This window comes from Cystoisospora suis, assembly GCF_002600585.1.
Source record: "Cystoisospora suis strain Wien I chromosome Unknown contig_849, whole genome shotgun sequence".
NCBI classification, from domain to species: domain Eukaryota; phylum Apicomplexa; class Conoidasida; order Eucoccidiorida; family Sarcocystidae; genus Cystoisospora; species Cystoisospora suis.
This window is the reverse complement of record NW_027153650.1, coordinates 1-22,419: the sequence shown is the minus strand read 5'-3', so window position 1 is coordinate 22,419 and position 22,419 is coordinate 1. Positions and strand designations below refer to the sequence as shown.

At 44.7% G+C, this 22,419-nt stretch overlaps 2 protein-coding genes across 2 annotated transcripts; both read right to left on the bottom strand.

Annotated features, from left to right (window-relative positions):
• Nucleotides 1–1,535: 1,535 nt before the first annotated feature.
• CSUI_002043 (uncharacterized protein) lies at nt 1,536–13,829 on the bottom strand. Its single transcript, XM_068062245.1, has 2 exons — nt 9,797–13,829; nt 1,536–9,439 (listed from the first exon to the last, which is right to left on the bottom strand). The coding sequence occupies exons 1-2, from the start codon at nt 12,363–12,365 to the stop codon at nt 2,412–2,414; spliced, it is 9,597 nt and encodes a 3,198-aa protein (XP_067925778.1). The 5' UTR covers nt 12,366–13,829; the 3' UTR covers nt 1,536–2,411.
• A 2,920-nt stretch (nt 13,830–16,749) lies between these two features.
• On the bottom strand, nt 16,750–22,266 carry CSUI_002042 (uncharacterized protein). The gene has a single exon (XM_068062244.1). It carries the CDS (start codon nt 19,388–19,390, stop codon nt 18,365–18,367), a length of 1,026 nt encoding a protein of 341 aa, XP_067925777.1. The 5' UTR covers nt 19,391–22,266; the 3' UTR covers nt 16,750–18,364.
• Nucleotides 22,267–22,419: the final 153 nt, after the last annotated feature.

Sequence of the window (22,419 nt, the reverse complement as noted above, 5' to 3'; positions counted from 1 at the left end):
GGTGTTGACGTACACAGGAGATGTGGAGATACTGCAGGGGGGCGGGGGCGGCGCGGCGAGAGACAGTAGATAGCATGTAGATTTTATGAAGTCTTGGAAGGAGAGAACAGCCATACCAGGAGAGCAGACATAGGCACGCGCCCTAGATGGGGTGATGTCGACTTTTATAGAGAAAGAAGACGAGAAGGAGTACATACACGTTATCAATCAGCTTGTCAGAAACAAAGAAAGTAGCATGAATAGAGAGTGTTCGAAAACAAGGACCCTTCCCTGTCTTCACAGAGAGCTTTCACGGACCTAAATATGCATGCACTTTACTCTATCCGTTATATCAGTCCGGCGATGGACGACTCAGAGAATCAATGCTTTCCCGTACCGTTTCAATAAGATAAGAATCCTCTCATTTATCCAGTGCTTCGTCTACCTATCTCACGGTGAGACAAGGACGGAGGGAGAAAAGGAGAAGGAGACGATTGAGAGCGTAGATGAAGTTCTCTCTTAGAGAGCCTTTTGTCTTCTTCAACTTTCACTTCCCCTTTGCGCTAACGTCCAACCTCTTGTTGTCCAGTGGTACGGTACCTCGTCGGCATGCACCATCGAAATGACACGGGTGGTTCGATCGCGGCAGATGCACAAGAAAAAGAGATGTCTGAGCGCTTTTTCTTCCGCCCTTCCGCTTGGATATGAGTTTTCGTTCATCGTCGCTTGCACATGTGCTCTGAATGGACTAACGAGTGACTTTTGTTTCAGTAGGGAGACCCTACCACCTATCTACCGTCCATCTCATTTCTATGGGTTTTATTGCTATCATCTCCATAGCCCTTTCTCGTTAATGACTAAGACGAAAAAGAACTACGACAATCAATACACAAGGAAGAAGAAAAAGAACGGACGAGATGGTGATCAACTCAAGAGTTTATTAACGACTGAGTCGCAAGCTGTGAGAAATGCGTCTGCCGGGAATCGAACCCGGGTCACCTCGATGGCAACGAGGTATTCTACCACTAGACCATAAACGCGACAGTTTTGTGGTGGCGTCTCTGTTCATTTCTTTTTCGTTTTCCCACATCTTGTAGCCAACGCTCATTCCAGGAGAGCGGAGTCACTCACTGCTCTTCACTTGCGGAGAAGGGGAGTTACACCACCCATGCATTCTCGCCATCCCTTTTGTGACTATGTCGAGGGCCTACAAGACCATCTGGATCTATGATTGCATGGACGGAAAACTAGAAAGACGAAGAACCATGAACGAGAAGTGACTCCGGTTTGTCCATCTTCAAACTGATATAGCTTTCTCTCTACCTATCTTCAATCTATCTATCTACCTGTGAATACTACTCACTGGATCATCCACACGATTTCTGCCTTTGTCTAAAACTCTCTCTCGAAGCCTTCATGGCTCCACCAGTACGTCGACCCGCCCCCTGGCCAAGAAATTAGAAATGGCTAGGTATCCTTGCGTAGGGGTATCCATACATCATCGTAAGTAACTAGGTCCTATGAAACTCTGTCTACTCAGGAGACGGGAAGGGAAGAGCCAGGACCGGCAAAGACCTTTCTCAAAAGAACTAAGACAGGTTTTTCGTAACATTAAAAAGAACTTGAAGACGCCAAAAGAATGAAAGTTTCCTTGATCAAAAAAGATCACCCTTAAACCTCCACATGCGAGCAAAGAGCTTTGTCGTCTGTCGTCGTCTCCACATCATCCTATTTTCTTGACTATAAAACTGAGGGAGTGCTTCGCTGAGAACAGACCGAGAAAATCGATCACGTTAGGAAGAATCAGAAGGAAAAAGGGAAGAAAGTGAGAAGGACCGCAAGAGAAAGAGGTTGAAAGACAAGGGAGACGGAGAGAAGAAAAAGAAGGATTTCTTCTCTCTCAAGTAGGAAAGACACAAGAAAGCAAGAGAGAGGAAGACGAGTGAGGGAGGGGGAGGGAGGGACGCGGAGATAAAAAAGACGATTTCTATCTATCTGTCTATCTCCCCGTGTGCCCATTTAGGCGGGAAAACTATCTATCGTCCGGGTGTATGTACAAAGCTAACGTTCTCTACTCTAGATATGTTACTGTAGTATCTTGAGGTGTACAGACAGTCAAAATTCCCCCTGCGAGATCAAGCCAATCCTCAGAACAACTCCCGTCTTTTCACCAGGTGATTACAAAGGAAAATAATGCTTAGAAATCTTTCTACAAAGGAAGTAGGAATAATCACGCATTCTCAGGTGTCTATACACCCGAGATCGAGTTTTCTTCAGGTGTCTACTCACTACCACACTCAAACGAGTGTTTTGATCTCCCTCTATGAGCTTCACCCCGAGCTGTAGACTCATGTATATTTATATAGAGAGAAAACTTCCCAAGATCTTAGATGTTTTCTTCTGAGTCTTCATTTCTATCAGTCTCGCGTCTATCACTTTGAAATATCCTTGCTACATGCCAAGTTTTCTTGACGTTTCCGGTATCTAGAGATGAGTGTATCTCTTTCTCGCGAGCGAGGAAGGTTATACGCTATCATTCTTACAGCACTGCCTACTTCCAACCGAAGTATCGTCCGCCCCTTTTCTTCTTCTTCTTCGTCTTCTTCTTCATTTGAACTGGAGACATCCACCTCTTCTTCTTTTCTTTGATCCCAATCTGGCTCAGGATTCTTCGAATCCTTCATTTCATCTCCTTCTCCTGTATTGTTGTTTCCCTCTCTTACTTCGTGACCTTCTTCTTCTTCTTCTTTTTCAAAGACAAGGTTCTTCCCTTCTTGTTCTTCTCTTTCATTCTTCTCACTCCTCTTGATCTTCGCTTCTTCCTCTTCAACTCTCTTCTCTTCAACCGGTGAACTCGAACGGCCTTTCTCCATCTTCTTCTTCTTCTTCGTCCGCTGAAGTTTCGTCGTTAAGAGAGGCTCCCTGAGTAGAAGCTTTTTTTTGTCTTCCCGGAGAATTGAAAGAACTTCTTTCAGACCAAGCTCTCTTATCGTTGATCGGGAAAACTTCTCTAGTCTCTGTAGCCAAACATCTCTATCTCCTGCTCCTATCAACCCCCCTACAGACATCGATGAAGACCAGAGAGGCCTACGCCAATGAAGAGGAGAAGAAGCAAGAGAAAAAGATGGGAAAGGAGACCTAAAAGGCAACAAGAAAGCATCGGAGATCGAAGAAAGAGAAGCTCCTGGAATACAAGAAGATCCTGAGCGACGGTTGTCGGACATGTATGGAGAGAAGAAAGAAAGAGAGGAAGATGAACACGTCCCCTGTCCATGACGATGAGATAAGAACAGAGTCGGAGAGGAAGAGCCACGAGCTTTTAGATCATCTACATCATCTTCTTCTTCTTTATCACCTTCTTCTTGACGTGTTTCTTTCTCTTCTTCTTGTTCTTTTCTTCGAGAAGAAGAAAGGAAAGAAAGGACCTCGTCGTCACTAGGTGGCAAACATCCCACCCCTGAGAGAGAAGAAACTTGAAGTGTATTGACACATCCAAAGATGCAAGGGAAATGGAGAGAAGAAGATTTCTTCTTAGAAGCAAGCGACGATGAGACTCTTCGGTAGGAAGATAAACAAGAGAAGAATAGACAGAGAGGAAGAGGGAAGGAGAATGGGGATAGGAGGCGATTTGAAAAAGAACTTCTCACTCCATTCGTTTTATCCCTCTTCTCATAATGGTTTAGCTGAGCGCAATCATTGCAGAGATAAGAAGAAGAAAAAGAGGAATCCCCATGAAATCTCTTCCACTGAAGTATAAGAGACTTCACGACCCGGGCTGCATGTGAGGAGATACATACAGCATAGTACACAATCTCTTCTTCCTCTTCTCCCCATTTCTCAATCTTTTCTTTCTCTTTGGCTTCTTCTTCTTCATCTTGTGGAGTTGTTCTTCTCGACATCTCTTCTTCTACCTTCTTCTTCTTCTTTTTTTTATCGTCGCCATTGTCACAGGCCCCCTGTGTGAAATCTTCAAGACCTTCTTTGACTTTCTGGACGTCTCTTATCAGAGTGCTTTTCGTAGAGAAGTGTGGCAAAGTCTCCTTATGACTGTTGTTCGTTTTATCATTGTCTCGTCTCTCTCTTCTCCCACCCCGAAAACGAAGTATAAGAGGCAGAACAAGACGACTCTGATGTCCCCCCTCATGAAGCATCACTGAAGTTCCCTCCTTCTTCTTCTTCTTTCGCCCGTCCTCTTCAACAACTATTCTTCTCTCACTCCAACCTTCTTCACAACTCAAAGACCATACCGTTCCTTTCCTACTTGGAACAAGCTCTCCCTCTTCTCTTTCTTCTTCTTTTTCTTCCTCTTTTAGCTGATGCTCAGTATGCGTCTTCACAGGGGATGGAAAAGGAAGCCCGGCTTCTATAGTGAAGTGGAGAAGAAAGTTAAGGAGGCAAGAAATGTGAAAGAATCGTCTTTCTCCGGCTTCTTTTTCTTCTCTTTCGTCATGTCGACGACGATCACTTTTCCTGTGAATGGGACAGCAGGAAGAAGAAGAAAAGGAAGAAGGAGAAGGAGAGGGATTGCATCGGTGGCGAGAAGAGAGAAAAGGAGAGGGAAAGGAAGAGGAAGAACGAGAGGTCCATTCATTATCTGTAGTAGTTGTGATAAGAGGTGCGCTTGGTGACGAGAAGTAGCCCAAACAACAAGGAAGAAACTGGCTGTAAAGACTCCTTTCCTTCCAACACATCTCTTCTTCTTCTTTCTCCTTCTCAATTCTCATGATCTTATCTTTCTTCTTCTTTTCCTTTTCTTCTTCTAGATTACCTTGCATTTCTCTCTCTTCTATCCCTTTTTCGTTCTCTAGAGTGTCTTGTTCTTCTCTTCCTCTTCTCTTCTTATCCATTTCCTCCTTCGTCCACTCTCTACCACCTTCTTCCTCTTCTTCTTTCTTGTTCTCTCCTTCTTCTTCTTCCTCCTCTGGTGTCGCTTCTTCAGAAGTCTTTCGTCTTTTCCTGCCCTCAGCCTCTTTCTCGTCTCTCCTTCCCCCTACGTCCTCATCGCTATCATCTAGATTCTTCTTCTTCATCGTATCTCTTCCTCCTTTCTTCATAGAGTCAGTCGAAAGACAGAGCTCCCCCTTCTCCTTCTTCTTTTTCTCGTTGGGAGAACAACAGATCAACCGTTCATCTGCTTCCTGTCGTGTATCTAAGTGTCTTCCTGTTTTGCAGCTAGAACCCCTAACAGAAAAGCGAATCTCTACGATGTGATCTCTGCCTGCTATGACAGGAGAGAAGGTCCATTCTCTTAGGAGTGAAGCTTGAAGATCGTCTGAGAAGAACATCCCTCTCTCAGATTCCCCCCCTTCCTCTTCTTTCTTCTCTCTTTCGTCCTCTAGGGTGAGACTTAAGGAAGAAAGATTGGATATATGAGCGACATCATGCAAAACTTTGATCTGCCGTATGACATGATGGTAAGGGCAGCTCTCTCCTAACACACTCATAGCCGATGTACACAGTGTACATACACCACTTGAACTCGTATACTGACTCGAGGCTTGGTATCCTCCTCTTCTCTCTTCTTCTTCTTCTTCTTCTCTTCCTCTGAACCCTATAGAAGTTTCTCTCTCTTTTCTTCTCTCTTCTTCTTTCTCTATCGTATTTTTCCTTGTGTTCTTGGAGTCCAAGACTCTATTGCCCCCCGTCAATAAAGAATTTGACAACGGCGGTTCCTCTCTATCTTTCTCTTCTTCTTCTTCTCTTTCTCCTGTCTTCGTCTCGAGACTTTCCTTCTTCCTTCTTTCTTCTCTTTCTTGGACACCACTCTTCTCCATTCTATCCTCTTTCATAACTTCTCTTCCATCCGATATGCTTTTTCGTCTCTCTTCTCCATCTAAACCCTGTCTTTCAAGATCTCTTCTAGTCGGAGAGACCATGACAGAAGACGAAGGAGTTTTCTTAATCATCGATGCAGTTTGAGAGAGAGAGATTTCTTCCTCTCTCCTCTTCTTCTTGTCATAGACAGCCAAGAGACTCTTCTGTCTCTCATCATCTCCCCTACCTCGCCGAACTGTCGTGGACGAGAGAGCCGCTTCTGCGACAGCACGGAGAAGAGCGTTCTTTCCTCCTATGAGAATACGGGGCGAGACACGCGAAGACTCAGAAGGACGTAGAGAAAGAGAAGATGAAGATGAACGGACTTCGGGTGAGATGTATGTTGAGAATGGAGAGGATATGTTTACATGATGTGGGCTCGTCTTGATGTACGATATCTTTCTTTCATCTATCTTTTCTAAAGAAAACGGTTCTCGCCCCCTATCTTCTGGAGAAAGTTTAGCTTCCATCTTCTTCTTCTTCCTCTCCGTTTCATCATCTTCTTCTTCAATTGTCTTTCCGCATCCGACGTTTTCTTCTCCGTTCTTTAGCGCTCTTTCTTTCTTCTCCTTCTCTTTCTCGCCGCCTTCAAGTTTCTCACCTTTGAGTCCTAAAGAAGGCGGTAAAGAGAAGACTAGTGGCGAGGGAGAAGAAAAAGGAGGAGGTACTCCAAAGGCGAAGAAGGAGAAGTAGAAAAGTTTCTGACCTGTACATACACCGCATGGACATCTATGGAAAGGGTGACAATAGGACTGAGATAAAGGAGAGTACCGTGAATGAAGAGAGAAAGAAGTTCCTTTTGTCTTTCTTAGAATCTCTTCGATTCGATCTCTACTCTCTTCTCCTTCTTTCTCTCTACTGGGAGGCTCTTCCTCTTCACTAGCATCATTGTCTTGCAAGTCACAATCTCGTACTTGGCTTGTTTCTTCTTCTTCCTCCTTTTCATCTCTTCTCTTTCTTTCTCTTCTTTCTTTGTCTGCCTTTCTCTTCTGTCCAAGATCTATGTCTTCTTCTCTATCTCCCCCCCTGCTAACACTTCGAGGCTCTTCTCTGACGTCGTCTCCTCCATCCCCCTTATTATCCTTTCCGTGTTTAGACGAGAATGGCGTGTTCTGCGGATCTCTCTCTCCTTCACGATCTTCTTCTTCCGCGTCCATACTCACCATCTTCTCTAGCTCGTCTTTTCTGATCAAACTTCTCGTCTCCTCCTCTCGTTCTTCTAGAACTTCTTCATTTTGAAGAAACTTCGCTATCGTATTGTCTGCATCTTCTCTACTTGAGATCTGCCTAGCTCGATGAAAGGCATTCCGTGGGCCACCTACACCTCTTTCTCTCTTCTCTCCTGCTCCTTTATCTTCTCCTCCTTCTTTTCTGTCTTTCTTCTCTTTCCTTTGAAGAGACATGACGTAAGATTTCTTCTCTTGTTTCTCTTCCTTTCCTTGGAACACCTCCGTTCTTTCTTTTCTCTCTCTCTCTTGTACATTTTTATGCAGCGAAGAAGAAGTCTTAAGGTGCGCTGCGAGAGAAATGTCTTCCTTTTCTTCATCGTCATCTCCTTTTTCTTCTCTTCTTCTTCTATCATCCGAGGGCAGATCCTCCTGTATGAAAGATGTTTCCTTGAAATCGCAAGACGACGGAAGAGATTCTTCTTCTTCGTGGTTTCTTATGTTGAGAAATGAAATCTCTCCGTGGATGCTCAGAGGATAAGATCCCCTTCCAATCAATACAGTGCAACACCTCGATGGACGTAGAAGAGGAAAAGAAGAAGATAAAGCGGCTGAAGAACAAGAAGAAGGAGGGGGTGAAGAAGAAGAGGGTGGTAGAGAAGAAGAAGAAGCACAAGGAGAAGATGAAGAAGAAGCGCAAGGATGACGAGAAGACGGGGCTGAAGAGAAAGCGAGGGAACAAGAGGGAGAAGAAGAAGAAGGAGCCTGTCTATTCTCTTGAAGCGAGGGAGAAAGCCTGGGGGATGTGAGGCCGGTGGTAGGCGAGGAAGAAGAGAGAGGAGCTGCAGGAGACGTTTCAGGAGGGAGAAGAAAACGAGGAAACTGAGCAATCCATATAGATACAGGTGTACCTGAGAGAGGGGAACGAGAGAAGTCGTTTTTCTCCTTCTTCTCTCTCTCTTGACTTCCTTTCTCTTCCTCTGACCTCTCTTCTTCTTCCTCTCTATACGGCACAAAGAAAGTTCCGACATGGGAAGGAAGAGAAGACGACGCAGAAGACGTCTGTAAGAGCTTGCTAGGGAAACTTTCATTATGAAGCGACTGACTTCCGCCGCCTTGTACAGAAGCTCTCTCTTGCAAAATATCATCGGCTCCGCCTTCACACCTCTCTTGTTTTATCGGCCCACGATTTCTTCTTCTTCTTCTTCTACATTCGTTTTCTTCTTCTTGTTCTTCTTCTTGGTCGTTTTCTGTCTTCATCGAGCCTTTCAGATACATATTTTCACCTGGAGAGAATTTCGAGAGAAGAAGATGAGCTGCCCGACATCTCTTCTCCCACTCCTGCCTTATCTCCCATGCATCTTTCACACAGATAGATAGACAAGGGTTAGACACATGACGGCTCCTCTCTTCCTCTTGATTCTGTCCATGTCTCTTTTCTTCTGAGAGACCATGCAAGTTTCTTGAGAGGTTCTTACTCTTTCTTCTTTCTTCTCTCCCAGTCCGGGCATCTTCTCTATGAGAACTTCTCCTAGAATCTCCTCGTCGAAGGAGGAGGGGATGCCGTCGGGACGATGACAACTGTTTGAGGTGTATGTACACCCGAGATACATGTACAATCCATCCTTTCTGAGTGATTCTATCAGGATGGAAATCCAAGAGAAGAACTAAACAAAGTGAAGGGATGGGTCCTCTGTGACACTTCAGAAAAGAAGAAGATGTTGTTCTTCTTGATGTGCGGCTATCACCATGTTGACAGCGATCAGATCTTGAAGATGAAAAAAGACTTTCTCCTTTGTCCTCGTATTCTTCTCTCTTAGGAGTTTTTCTATCCTTTCTATCAGAGCACGTGGAGGGGGATGTGCTCTGATCATGAGTAGAAGGAAAGATTTCCCGGGTGTATAGACACACCGTGAAAGGTTTGTAAACCTCAGCTGTAAAACTTAATACGCTACATTGGGGATCAAATTCACTAAACTCCTTTTCAGCATAATCTCCTTCTTCATCTTCTTCCTCGGGGGAGACGGAAGAAGATAGAATCCACGAAGGATGAAAGGACAGTCGAGCAAAAGGCGATGATGTACAAGAAGCGAAAAATGAAAAAAAAACCGTCTTCTCTTCTTCTTCTCTTTCTCCTTGTTGTCCTCCCCCTTCCCCTCTTGAACTTTTCACAAGAGGAGAAAGAGAAGGAGGGGGGAGAACAAGAGAGACTTGACGGCATGGAGCTGAAAGTGTATGTCTATTCGGAGAAATGAATGAACAAGCGGAAGAGGAAGATGAAAGACTCTGGAACTTCCCCTGTCCTCTTTCTTCTTCAATGCCTTCTCTACCTCTTCCTCTTCGTTTCTTCAGATCAAAGAAGGAAGAAAAAAAAGAACAGTTCGAGAAAGAAAAAGCACCGTAAGAGAAGAGAGGGCGTGAAGAAATATGGTCCGGAAAATATTCCTCGACTGAAGCTTCATCATCCTCCTCACCAACACCTGGAGAAGCAAAACACAGAGATCAAAGATATGTAGATAGATTGATAGAGAGAAACACGACTGATAGATAGATAGACTAAAGAAAGATGGACAGCTACACAGATACATTAGAGACAGACAGATCAAAGATAGATAGGTAGATTGTGAGATCTACATGTAACTAGATTACAGATAGGTACGATAGCTAGTAGACAGATACATGAAGGATAGATGATGTACCAGAAGGATAAGCCTTAAAGGGACGATTCGCTCGCTCTCTACCCGAGCTATCTCTACAGAAAAAGAGAACGAAGAAGAGAAAGTTCTATCCGAGATACTTTGGTGAAGAAAATCTCTCTCCTCTTTTCTTTAACTGACCTTCTTTTTCTCCTTGTTCTCTTTCCTTCTCTCGAGAGACTTCTTCTTCTTCTCCTCCCCTAAGTATAGCCTTAGAAGAAGATCGAAGGAAAGACTGACTCTCTCCTTCACTCTCGTTCTTCTTCTTCTTCTCCTCCTCCTCCTTTGTCTTGTCTTTTCTTTCGTTCTCCTCCCCTTTCTTCTCTTTGTTCTTCGAGGTGAAGGTTCCATTCCTACAGATGTCTTCTTCATTCTTTCTCCAAGAGAAGATTCCTCTTCCTTTCCTTCTCTTCGCTTCAACTGGCGGCCCCGATAGCTCTTTGGTTTCTTCTTCGAGTCTTTCCTTCTTGTTCTCCTCGTTCTTCTTCTGATCCTCTCCTGTTTCCTTGCATGGCGAATGAGCTCCTTCCCTCTCTTCTTGGTGATTCTCTCCCTCTCTTTCTTCTTTTGAAGGATGGCCCTTCTCTCTTTCTCCTTCTTCCATCTCGCCGAGCGTAGTTTTAGAAAGAGAAGACAACGGAGAGGTGAAGAGAAGAAGAGAAGAAGAACAGGAAGTTATACGTTCTCCCATGCTTCTGAATTCTCTTTCTTCTTCGTCTCCCTTACAAGCAAGATTCTTCTGAGGAGAGAGAAACTTATGATCGCCCACAAACGCACATCCTTCTCTTCTTCTTTCACCTTCCTTCAGTCTACTGTCCCTCTTATCTTTCTCTTCAACACGTGGAAATCTTCTTCTCCTTGTATCATCTTTCTCTCCCTCTTCTTCGTCTCCTCGGCTCCCTGTCATCTCCTTCTGCTCTCCATCACTCCTTCGATCACCCCTCTCAAGTCCTTCTCGCCTCGTATCCCCTTTGGTCCCTTCTCTCTGTCCTTTGAACTGGCTCATCATCTCTCTTTCTCCTTCGTCTTCTCCTCTTTCTTGTCTTAATACTCTCCTTTCGAATAGGTTACATGCCTTCTCCATCTGTAAACGGACACATCGATAGAGAAGAAACAGCTCCTTCATCTTGAACCTTCCTTCCTCTACTTGTTCGATCACTTGGCCAAGCACAGAGAAAGAAGAAGGTCCTTCTAATGGAGAGCAAAGAGAGGATGATGAAGAGGAGAAAGAAGGAGAGAAGTATTCATTACACTGGGGATTGGAAGTCTTCTCGAGAGTGGCCGTCTTTTCCTGTCGTCTCTTAGGAGACCCTTGACTTTCTCCCGTCACTTCTTTCTCCCCTGGTGTATCATTCGTGATTCTCTTTCTCTCTTCTTCTTCCTGTTCTCCTCTCCAAGCTTCCCCTCCTTTCTCTTCTGTTTCTTCTTTTTTTGTCTGTTTCTCTTCTTTTCTCTTTGATCCAGCTGGTGCGACTGTCATGCAATAGGAGAGTTGAGGAAGGAAATCTTCAAGAGATAAAGAGGGCATGACAGGCACTTCCACATCTGACGGCACTCTCAAGAATAGACATCTATCTTCTTCTTCCTCCTCCTCCTCATCATTATCTTCCTTCACTTCTCTCGGTTCTTCAGTCCACACATCTCGTCTTCTTCCCTTTTCTCTTTCTCCTTCTTTTCTTCTGATGCTCTCTCGATTGCTACGAGAGATCTTGAAGTGTTCTTCGCAGCCTTTCTCTTGGACGCCTTTCCTTCTTTTTATCTTCTTCGGACCAGCTGGTCCTTCGGAGAATAAGAAAGGAAGGACTGCCGAGACAGAGAGAGACCTTTCATCGCCCCAGCCTGAGGACTGCGTGTGGAAGTTAAATCTTTCGCATGTGAGATGAATGAGGCGTCGATAGAAGGAAGGTAAAGGGGGGAAGGACAAGGTGTACGTGATGTGTGAGTCTTGTGAAGAAAGTCTTTTCATCTTGTGCGCATTGGGAGAGAGAAAGAGAGATAGATGATACGTGAGGATCTGAGAAAGAAATAAAGACAGCTCGATCTCTATAAGAAGGAGAAACTGACACGACAACTGAGAGGTCAGGGATCTCAACAGATCGCTCATTCCGTCAATACTTCCTTTCCATGACACCCCGAGACGAGGAGGAGGAGGAGAAGAGGAGAAGGAAGGAGAAGAAGCAGAGGGAGAAGAGGAAGAAAAAAGATGAAGAGGAGAAGACGAACAAGACCGTGGATGTGGAGCCATCATCTCCTCTACAAAATACCTGTTCGCATCTCTCTCTTGGATGGTGTCCGGGGGAATCTCTAATTGCTCGTGTGGTGGGCCTCTATCCTTCGTTTCTTTCTTTTCTCCTTCTTCTTTTCCTTTCTTTTCATCTGTCTTCTCTTTTACCCTCCATGTCCTTCCTATTGCTCTCTCCCCCTCTTCTTTTTCTTTTCCTTCATTCTTTTGTGAGGTAGAAACACGCTTCATTCTCTTCTTCAGATCTTCTTCTTCTTCATCTTTGCCATCGTCTCTTGAATGCCTATCAGAATCGCTCGTTCTCTGGTCTTGGGGAAGAAGAAGAGGATCTGTCTTTCTTTCTGACTCTTCTTCATTCCTGTCCACCTCCTGTCTCTTCTGTTTTCTTGGAGGGACAACAACATCCATACGAGTGCCTTGGGGTAAATCACCCATCTTCTCTCTCATCTCTGAATCTCCTTCTTTCATCTTCTTCTCTTTTCTAGACTCCCTGTCTTGTCTTCTCTCGTCTTCTCTTCATGTTCTTCACGGCCAAGTGTTGAAGCATCCCTTCTTCCTCTCCTTCTTGTTCTCCCCCCCCCCTCCCTCTTCGTTGTTCTCTCTCTCTCTCCCCTCCAAGTGCGGTTGTAAGCAAATTCCCATACCCATGATAAACCTAGGTCTTCTCACTTTTCTTGTCCTTTCTTCTACTTCTCCTCTTTGAGTGTATGTAGGAGACTTCTCCTTTCCTTTCTCTACACACCATGAAAGTCTCTCATTCTTCCTCTTCTTCTCGTCCTTTCCCTGCCTCTTCTTCTCCTCCTCCTGTCTCTTCTCCTACTTCTTCTTCTCCTTGTTGCTATAGCTTCCTTTGATCACATTATCTTCTTCAACGTCCGTTACCTTCTTCCGCTCCTGTCTCCATTAAATGGAAGAAGGGGCGTGGGGAGTTAGCCGCGGGGCAGGCAAACTGAAGAAGAGGGTCGTGTTGGTGTCTAGACAAGAGGCACTGGGGCGTAGGAAGCTAACGAGAGAGAGAAGATGACATGGGAGAAGAAGAAGAAGTGTATTGATTTTTGAGAGGTAAAAGGAGAAGTTCTATCGTGAAGAAGAGGATGAAGAGGTGAACGAAAGAAGGCCCTTCTATGCAACTCCTTGGTGGACAAAAGGGAGATGTCAGGATGATTCAGGGGCATTGCGATCCAAAGAAGAAGAAGTAGGAAGCTACCCACAAGCATCTCGCTTTCTCTTTCTCCTTTTCTTCAAGGTCACCGTGAGGAGGAGAGAACAAATACGCCGGAGAGAAAAAGCGGAAAGAACCATTGCTTGAAACATAACCATTTCTCAGTTGGGTCACCGCAAAGAACGGAAGGATGGGGTGTATATACAGCACCCGCCAAGGCCATCATTGTTCTTTGGTCCTATGATGGAATGAATAGAGAAACCAGGCACCTACAGGACGGAAAACAATGCTCGTAGGAAGAAAGCGAGATTGGAAAGTCCGTAGACGAGAAGTCAGACGATAAAAAGAGAAAACAGTGACGAAAAGAGAGAAGAGAATCTACACCTACAAACTGTCTTGAAGAGACATCTGCGCACTCACACCGCTACACGATCAAGGTCTGTACATACCCCTCACGAGAAAGAGGTCGGCAATACCAGGAAACAACGCCTGTTCGTTCGTTTTCGACTTCCACGTCTTCCCTCATTTCAACAAAAGAAAAAAAGTCAAGATAAAGAGCAAAAGAAGAGATGCAACCACGCTGCAGAATCGTCGATTGTCTTGAGAGGGCACGAAGAGACAAGAAAGACGAAGAAGAAGAAGACTGTCGAAGAAAGAAGAGAAGTGGAATCGACGTGTGATGAAAAAACCAGAAGGATTCTCAAGTTCTCTGTCGCAAAAGAAGGAAAGAAGAAGAAGAATTTCAGGTCTCTTCTTCGGTTTCTTCTTCTCGTTTCTTGTGATGTGCTTTTCTCGTTGCATGCAAACAGGAAGATGTAGCGTTCACCACTCAACAGGGAGAAATCAGAAGCGACCAGGAGTCCGCTGCACGGGAGAGCCATTGTAAGAGTACCTTCTGATAGGTGGTTCTTTTTATGCTGATCTGCCTATACACTTTAGAGTTGAGACTGAAGAGGATGAAGCGACGAACAAACGTAGCGTGGTAGACATCTTTCCTCCCTACTCAGGAGAATCTTGGTGGATTTTTCATTGCACTCGACCTTCTTTTGTGGAAACAGGAAGACTTTTCTCTTTTCCGTCTTTCTTTCTCACTCTCTCTCTTGCTAGCTCGCTAGTCAGAAAGTGTGTTAATGAGTTGGCTACGACCATCGACAGAAACTGTACTTTCTCTTGCACCTGTCTTGGCACAGCGTCTTCGGTGTCTTTCCGGTAGAGTGAAGACGGATAGAATCGTCTTAGGTGAGAGCGGCAGAACGTTCTTATACCTCCTATGTCTTAGATCTATGTATTGAAAGATATAACCAGAAGAACAAGGAGTTTGTATGCTGTGATCCGTAATTAGTTCGTGATTAAGAAGAGAGGTCTTTGTTGTGGTTAGTCGGATCAACCATTCTTGTTGAGTTAGTTCCCTAGATGTCGACAGCCACCTCACATCGTGGTTGGCTAGCTAGAGAAGAATCGGTTGTCCTGTCATGCTTCTTGTCAACGGTTGGCAGTAGATAAGATAATCGACTTGTATATGATCTAGGATCGATTTGCGCACGACGGGAGTGAATCTAGCAGAGCGTGAACTCGTAAAAAAACGAGAGAGGATGTCTCTTAAAAAGTGAACGACAAAAAAGATACATGTTTGAAAGGCTTCTCTCTTGAAATCTTCCTCACGGGGGGTCTGAAAAAGAACGAGAACTGGACGAGATAGTTGGCGATCGGCTCTCCTCGCCTCGTACTGTGAAGGTGTTTGGCTCTATCTATGTATCTATATCTGTATTCCTACATAGCTCTCCCGCCTATAGAAACACAGATCACGTACGTAGTGTCGATACGTCTATGTGTATCTCCGCTGTTCAGAGGGACATGAAAGAGACACCTATGGACATGCAGATGAGTGTATGGAAAAGTGACACCAGGGAGACAGTGTACTAGAACAAAAAGAGTGAGAAGGAGGATTCTGATTTCTTGGTGTAGTAACTCATCTCTACCTCTTTCAGCTTATAAGTTGCTGAGAAAGAGAGAAAGAGAAGGTAGGCTGAGGCACTCCCATCCTCTCTCTTTGTTTAACAAGAAGGAAGAAAGCTACCTCTTGAAGAGACCAAGAAAAAGAGAATCTGATGTACCCGCGACGAACACAAGTTCCTCAGCGAGAAATGGGTTTCTGAATTAGAGTGTGTGCACTCCGGTTAGTATTCCCTGGGTGAGCCGGGTGCTCGGGTAGCCCGGATGGAGCGGTGCAGGCTACGTAGTTGACTGCTTAGCGGTAGTCCGTAGTACTGCTCGTAGCCGCTACACCGGGGAGGCGCAAAGAGAGACGCGTCTCTCTTCCCGCTCTCGCGACTCTCCCGATGCGTCGTGTTAGATCATAGCGACGGAAAGAGAGGAATAGTAGTTAGATCCTCTAAGAAATGAGTTTTGGTACTGACCTTCCGGGTACGCTGTGAGACTCTCGTTAGCACCACGCTACCAAACGGCATGAGATTGCGAGAGAAGATAGCTTCGCAGTTGTCTCCGATCGTGCTGGGCGGGGCGGAGCCCGCAGCTACCCATTCCTATCGTTCCGTGTTCTCACGCATCACGCGTGTTTGAACGGCGGTGCAAGAGTTCGTCTGCGTTACAACTTTGTCCTACGGCTCACAACTTCTGTCATCCAACTTTTCGTTCCCCTACCTTCAAGCTTCCCTTTCCCGAGTGTGTGTACATACACTCATTCATATAGTTTGAGTTGAAAAGTCCTTTGTTTTGTACCGTTACGTAATGAAGTGCATGTACACTAATAAGATAACCAAATAAAGAAATAGGAGTTATGTACCTAGTTGACAAGAGGCTTCTTTCACTTTTTCCCGGAGTGGATGTATCGCGCGTTATGTGTGTCTGTACACCTACTATAGAACTTTGTCTACAGAAGACAACCAAGTCCATCCGTACCTTTCCTTTTGCTTCTTGAAAATCTATCTTTCCTTGTTCACCACTCACTGCTGTATAGAATCCATTAGGAAAAGAAATAACTCTCTCGCTCTCTTCCATCGGAATCACATCACCCGGGTCTCTCTTTACTCAGACATCTCCAACAGTTGCTATATGCATGAACTCTTCTTCACATCCCCGCCGCATATGTATCTCGATGCATATCTCCAAGTAGCTAACTCCACAGGCACATACTACAATCGGTCGGTTGGTGCGCCTGTCGAGATCGACGTCGATTTCGGGTGTCGGCTATACTTGAACGTGTAGGTTCAAGTTGCCACTGGGCCTTTCACAAGGTTTATCTTTGGGATCTTCCTATCTTGGCTGACGTACATTTTCATCATGCGTTTGCTAGATCTACACCTACACGCAAAAAAACGAAAACGTGTATCTATCTGTGATCTGTCTGTATATCTGTCTAGCTATGCATCGATCTGCGTACCATTAGCAAGCTGTCTTCTTCCTCCTTATTGAAATAACGACATCTGTCTCAATCAATTCGAGTCATGCTCGGCTAGCTACAGAAGAAAAAAAGAAGACGTTTCTTCTTTTTTACTTCTTCCCTCCATCATTGCTGTCCAGAAAACTTCCTGTATCAACATCCCACCTATTCTTCTCTCATTCTTTCCTCCTCCTCCTCCTCCTTCTTTCCTTCTACTTCTCTTTCTTCTTCTTCTTCTGTTCATTCAAGAAATCTATGTGATTCAGAACAAACCAAAAGTTCTCGATGAAAACCCCCACTCGGAAAGAACTCTTAACAGAGGAGAAGATGACAGGAGAAAGCAAGTTAAAAACATCATTCTTCTCCAGAGAAAGCAAATCTATCTTTAGTCAAACAGATGCCTATGATCAACGCCCCCTAGACCGCATGCGGGGATTCTCAGACCGACAGCCGCGGGCTCGCAGAGGACTGCTCTGGCTCCAGGTGGACTCTATCCCTCGCCTGTCCCTCCTTTTTTTTCCTTTTCTTCATGTTCTTCACAAATTTTGCACATCTGAGAAACGAGAACTTCCTCAGCGTCAGGCTAAAACGGTCTACTGTAGAAATACATAGGAACACATGCACTAAAACCTATATGATTCTCTTCACATACATATCTCTCTCGAAACGTACATATATATACACATACAACGTATACAGCTCCACACACACAAGACCTCTATCTACCAAATCTCCGTATACATACATATCTCTGTCGGTACCCTTCTACACACATATTCACCTTTCTCTCTACAGACAAGTGTGTATACATATATATACATATATATATATAGATACAAGGAAAAAGGAATCGTGTCCAGCCTCCTGCCCCCTCTCCCTTCTTCGCGGTCCAGTCGACGAAGAGGTTCTTCTCATCATCTTCCTCGTTCTCGTCAGCAGAGACTAGAGAAAGAGAAGAGAGCATATCGAAATGAAAGCAGAAGAAAAACAATCTCTTTCTCTTTTCTCTAGTGAGAAAGAAGTGCCCCGAGCTCGAAATCAGGAGAGACACAAGAGAACAGTTCCTTGCTGAGGAAGAGCGAGAGAAAGAATGAATGAAAGGCAAGGCGATCAGAAGAAGAAAAGAGATTCTCTTACCATACACTCTGGCCTGCTCCTTTTCTTCCTCCTCGTCCTCGCCTCTTCTTCTTCTTGAGTAGTACGCAAGACACTCAGTGCCCCCCCCGTCGATCATCTTCTTTTTCATCCCAGGAAAAGATCAAGATTAGATAGAAAGGAAGAAAGAAAGAAGGAAAGAAAGAGACAAATGAAGGAGAGAAAAAAACTCATTACTAAAAGTAGTAGTAGGAGTCGTGACCCTTGTGCATGTCTAGCAGACACATGTGACTTCTCTGAAGAACCCAAGTGGGGGGGGGGGCCTTGACTCTGAAATAGATTTACTTGACGCTCTTCTTTTCCGGTGCATCATCCCTGCCATCTGCGGGATATCTTCCTTCTCTCTCTCATATATTTGTTTACCTCTTGCGTATACATGTACATGTATACACACCTGCCGCCTCCTCCTGCATGGACATATACTCGAGATATGTATATATAGATGGAAATAGATAAGTAGCCTCCTCGTATTATACATGTATGAAAGTTGAGTTTTCTCATCTTCTCTTGCTGTTGAATAAAGCCGAGTTACTCGGTTATCTTCCCTTTCCCTTTCTTTCAAGAGACAGAGGGCATGGCGGCTTCCTGAAAGGGATGATCTGCCCCCCTCTTTGCATGCAGTTCCTTCTTCATCCAGCTGATAGAGCATCTTATCCTTATCACAACTCCAAAGAATCATTCTGTACCTAAAGACATCCTGGGAGGCATCAACTCTATAGGAACAACACTCCGTCCATCTTCCTTCTTCTACTACTTCTTTCCTCCCTCTCCTGGGTTCTCCTCCTCATTCTTCTTTCCCTCTTCTTTGTTCTTCTCTTCTTGTCTTTTCCTTTCTTCTGAAAGTGAACTCTCTCCTTGCGGAGGCGAAGAACCGGCCATTCCTTCCTGCGCACCCAAAGGGTAAGAAGGATAAACTCCCCCTTCTCCCTCTCCTCTTCTTCCTACCCCTGGCTCAACTGTCTGTATGCGCTGGATAACCTGCCGTCTGGACGATGGCATTCTCTCCGTATCACCACGCCCTCCTATCCCCTGCTGCTCATCTTCGTCTTCTTCTTCTTCTTCCTTCAAGCGTCTATAACTTCCTTCTCCTCTCCTTTTACCTGCTTTCACACCTTCTAATCTCTCTTTTCTTACACCTCCTTCTCCTCCTTCTTTCTTGTCTTCTTCTCCTTCTTCCTTCTCACCATCCCTCTCTCTTCTAGGCGGCTGGACGACCAACGTCTGCTGTATGCACTGAGGTTGGCCTACGGGTGTATACTGAGCTACGACAGGTTGAATACGAGGCGCCTCGGTATTGAAGGAGTTACAACAGTAGGCAACGAGATCCGGGCGGAAGCCTGGTAAGTCTTGTTTTTCTTCTTCAAGGAAGTGGGGGGGCGGTCTTGTGTTTCTCCCTCTTCTTTCATCTCTATGGCGAGGAGGCTGCGTAGAAGACGCCGTTGCACCAGGAGGGCTATCGTTATGAGAGAAAGAAGAGGAAGACGGAGGGGGGGACGACGCCGCTGTCTTCTCACTTAAAGAGTCAGAAGGCGATGGTCTAAGTGAGAAGAGAAAGAGAGAAAGATAGAGAAAACAAGAGAAACCGTCGAACAGAGAAGAAAGGAGGACAGAAAGAAAGAGAGAGGGATTATATGAAGAAGGAAGAAAAGAAGACAAGGAAGGAATAAGAGATAAGGAGTGCAAAGAAGGATCTCTGCCTAGACGGGAAGTCATCAGCAGATTTCTATCATCTTTCCTAGCAGGGAGAATACGACGGAAACAAGAACAAAACTTCATCTTGATCAAATCTATTGAACTGAAAGAAAGAAGAAAGGGTGCGAAGGTTTACTACAAGACAGAAGAAAGAATCTGAAGGGGCGAAACAAGAAAGTGAATGACGATGATCTACAACGTCGAAAGAGATGAAAGAAAGATAATCTGAAGAATACGAAGACCATGTTGTTCTTCGCCTAGGGGTCGTTCTCTCTCTCTCTTTTGTTTGCCTTCTTCTTATTACTCTTTCTCTCCTCCTCCTTCTGTCGTCTTCTTTCTATTTGTCTTTCCTTCTATCCTTTTAAGGGGACACGACTACGTGTCTCTTCTCTTCTCTCGCTTTCTCCATCGCGTCTCCCTTTCTCATCGTTTGTCTGTAGTTTTTTTCTTCTCGTTGAACGATCTTCAGGACGAGCCAGGACACCCATTAGATCAAAGATAGAAACAAAAGAGAAAGGATGGAAGGCGATGATGGAGGGGATATCAATGTATGTATGTATGTAAGCAAAGAATGAAAGGAGATCAAGAGAGTTATTCTCTGTCCTAAAACAACTCAGGTGTATATATACTCCACTCCAGTCAAGCTCACTGAACAATGTTCGAGTGTATAGACACTCGTTTCACTCCAGTCATCAACTTCACAACGGCGAGACAGACGCACAGACAGGTACAGGGCTTGTGCTATTCATGAGATCGAGACATATAGAAGTGAATAGATATATACACTGGCTTGATACGACAATCGTATTTCCATCCTATCTATCCTTTACTTTCTATTCCTTTCTGAGAATGAAAAACGCACGAGACCGCTTCATGTGCACTTCTGAAAGAAAGAGAGGAGACATCTATAGTTTCCCACTCTTCAAAAGAAGAGAAATGAGATAAGGAGAGGTTCGAATCTGTGCATAGGTGGCGGCCCTGTGTCTGTCCCTCTCAAACGAATAGAAAACAAAACTACAGAAATAAAGATCTGTACATAGAGATGGCTATGAGCAGATAGCTACAGGTAGATACACGGAGACCTATCTATCAAGACATATATACAGACACAGGTAGAAGAGACAGAGACATCATCCCGATAGATAGACAAGAGTGAAGAAGAGAAAACCTCGCGGGCTTTCTATTAGGTGCACAAGAGCTTGACAAAGCTCTTCGAAAGAAAGACAGAAAGAAACGAAGAAGCAAGGAGCCTTATGCTACTGAGAGGAGAAGGATGATCCGTCTCTTCTTCAATGAAAAGAAGAAATACCTTCGTTTGTGAAACAGACACACGCCAATAGACAAGACAGACAAGAGCATTGCCTATATGAGATACAGTGATCATCATGGGCGAAGACGGAGAAGAAGAAGGAGAATGGATCAAAAACAAACAACCTCCTCCTCCTCCTCAGACAGACTTTGTCTCCGGCGATTTCTTCAGCACGCGCTCCGTCATTTCAAAAAGAATGAAATGACAAAGAGATCCCTACCCCTTCTCCTCTTCTCTCCTTCCTCTTCTCTTCTTGTTTCTCTTCAGACACAACCCCTCCCTCTCTAAAGAACATCTTGACTCCTCTCTCTCATCGTTGGTCTTGTATACCATGAAGCTGTTGAAAACAGTCTTGAGAAAGAGACTTGAGAGAGACGAAAACAAGAAGAGAAGATATGAATGAAAGAAGAAGTGCACCGGAGCAGAGAAAGCATGAGAGGTACCATAATGAAACAAGGAATGAGAATAGTGTGTGAGAGACATTCTTTCTGCTTCTTCCAGAGATGAGACGTCTCTGCTCTCCTCTCTCCTCCTCCTCCTCTTTCCCTTGTTTTCATCGTGGTCTTCCGCCCTCTTCTGGTCTTCTCTCTTTGTCTCTCTCTCTGTCTTCTTCCTTCTCTTAGCTTTCCGTCGACTAACAGAATTGCACGCGCGTAGCATGAGAAGAGAGGCCAGTAGAGAAAAGAAGAGACATTATCCGTCTCTCGCGAAGGAAAGTTCGTGGAAAAGGAAAGAGAAGAAGAAACGATCACAAGAGAATGAACAAGAAGAGGAATCGAGAAAAGGAGAGATTTGCAGGAGCGACCTACTATACTCTCAAGAGAGAAGAAGAGACTTCTTATCTTCAATCCAGACATTCTCATTCTTTTTTCTGAGAGAGAGGACTACTTTATCTCTCCCCTCATGTAAAGAAGGGAAAAAGAACTTGAGAAGAAAACAAGATAGGCTATGTAAAGAAGGCGGAGGGAGTTCGAAAAATCCATGATGACAACGCCTGCATGCATCAACCATCGGAATTGTCCTCCCTTGATAGCTTCCTTCACACACACACATATATCTACAAGCCCCCACAAATAAATCTATAGAGAGAGAGACAGAGAAAAGTTCATCTCTCACTGAGAGATTACAAAAGGGAAGACACCACGAGCATATACATGTTCTCCTCTTCTCTTTCTCCTTGTCTCTCTCTATATGCGATGAGATGTACTGACACCGAATCGAACAGGCCGGGGAGCGGAGAAGCAGACCGGCGGAGGGGGGAGTTAAATGAAACCTCACGCCTTGCGTTCTCCTTCTCTCTTTTCTGAAGATCTCTCTCTAGGTGAGAGAGAAGAGACATATCTATTTCTCGACGTAAAACAACGCCTCTGATCAAGACTTCTGCCAAGTTTCTGTAAACCCCTCCTCCCTGTCCCTGTGTGATTATGAAGATAGATACCACTGAAGTATCTATATGCGGATATACATACGTATGCATCTACAGATGTATATACATACACATATATAGCTATAGATGATGGAAGATCATACACGCGTACAGACAACGCATGAACGCCTGCCTGACGGCGGCACCCCAAAATATGTCGTCTCCATATAGAACATAAAACTTCTATCGCAGTTTTCTTCCCTACCCATTCTCTTCTCTCTCTCGTTCCATTTGAAAGAGAAAGAAGACAGAAGAAAACCTTCATACGTTCAAGGCAGAGAAAAAACAAACGATGATCTCCCCGAGAACAGACAGAAACCCAACCTATCTTATTATCCCTACTTCTTTCTTCTTGTTCTCTCCGCCCCCCCCCCCCCC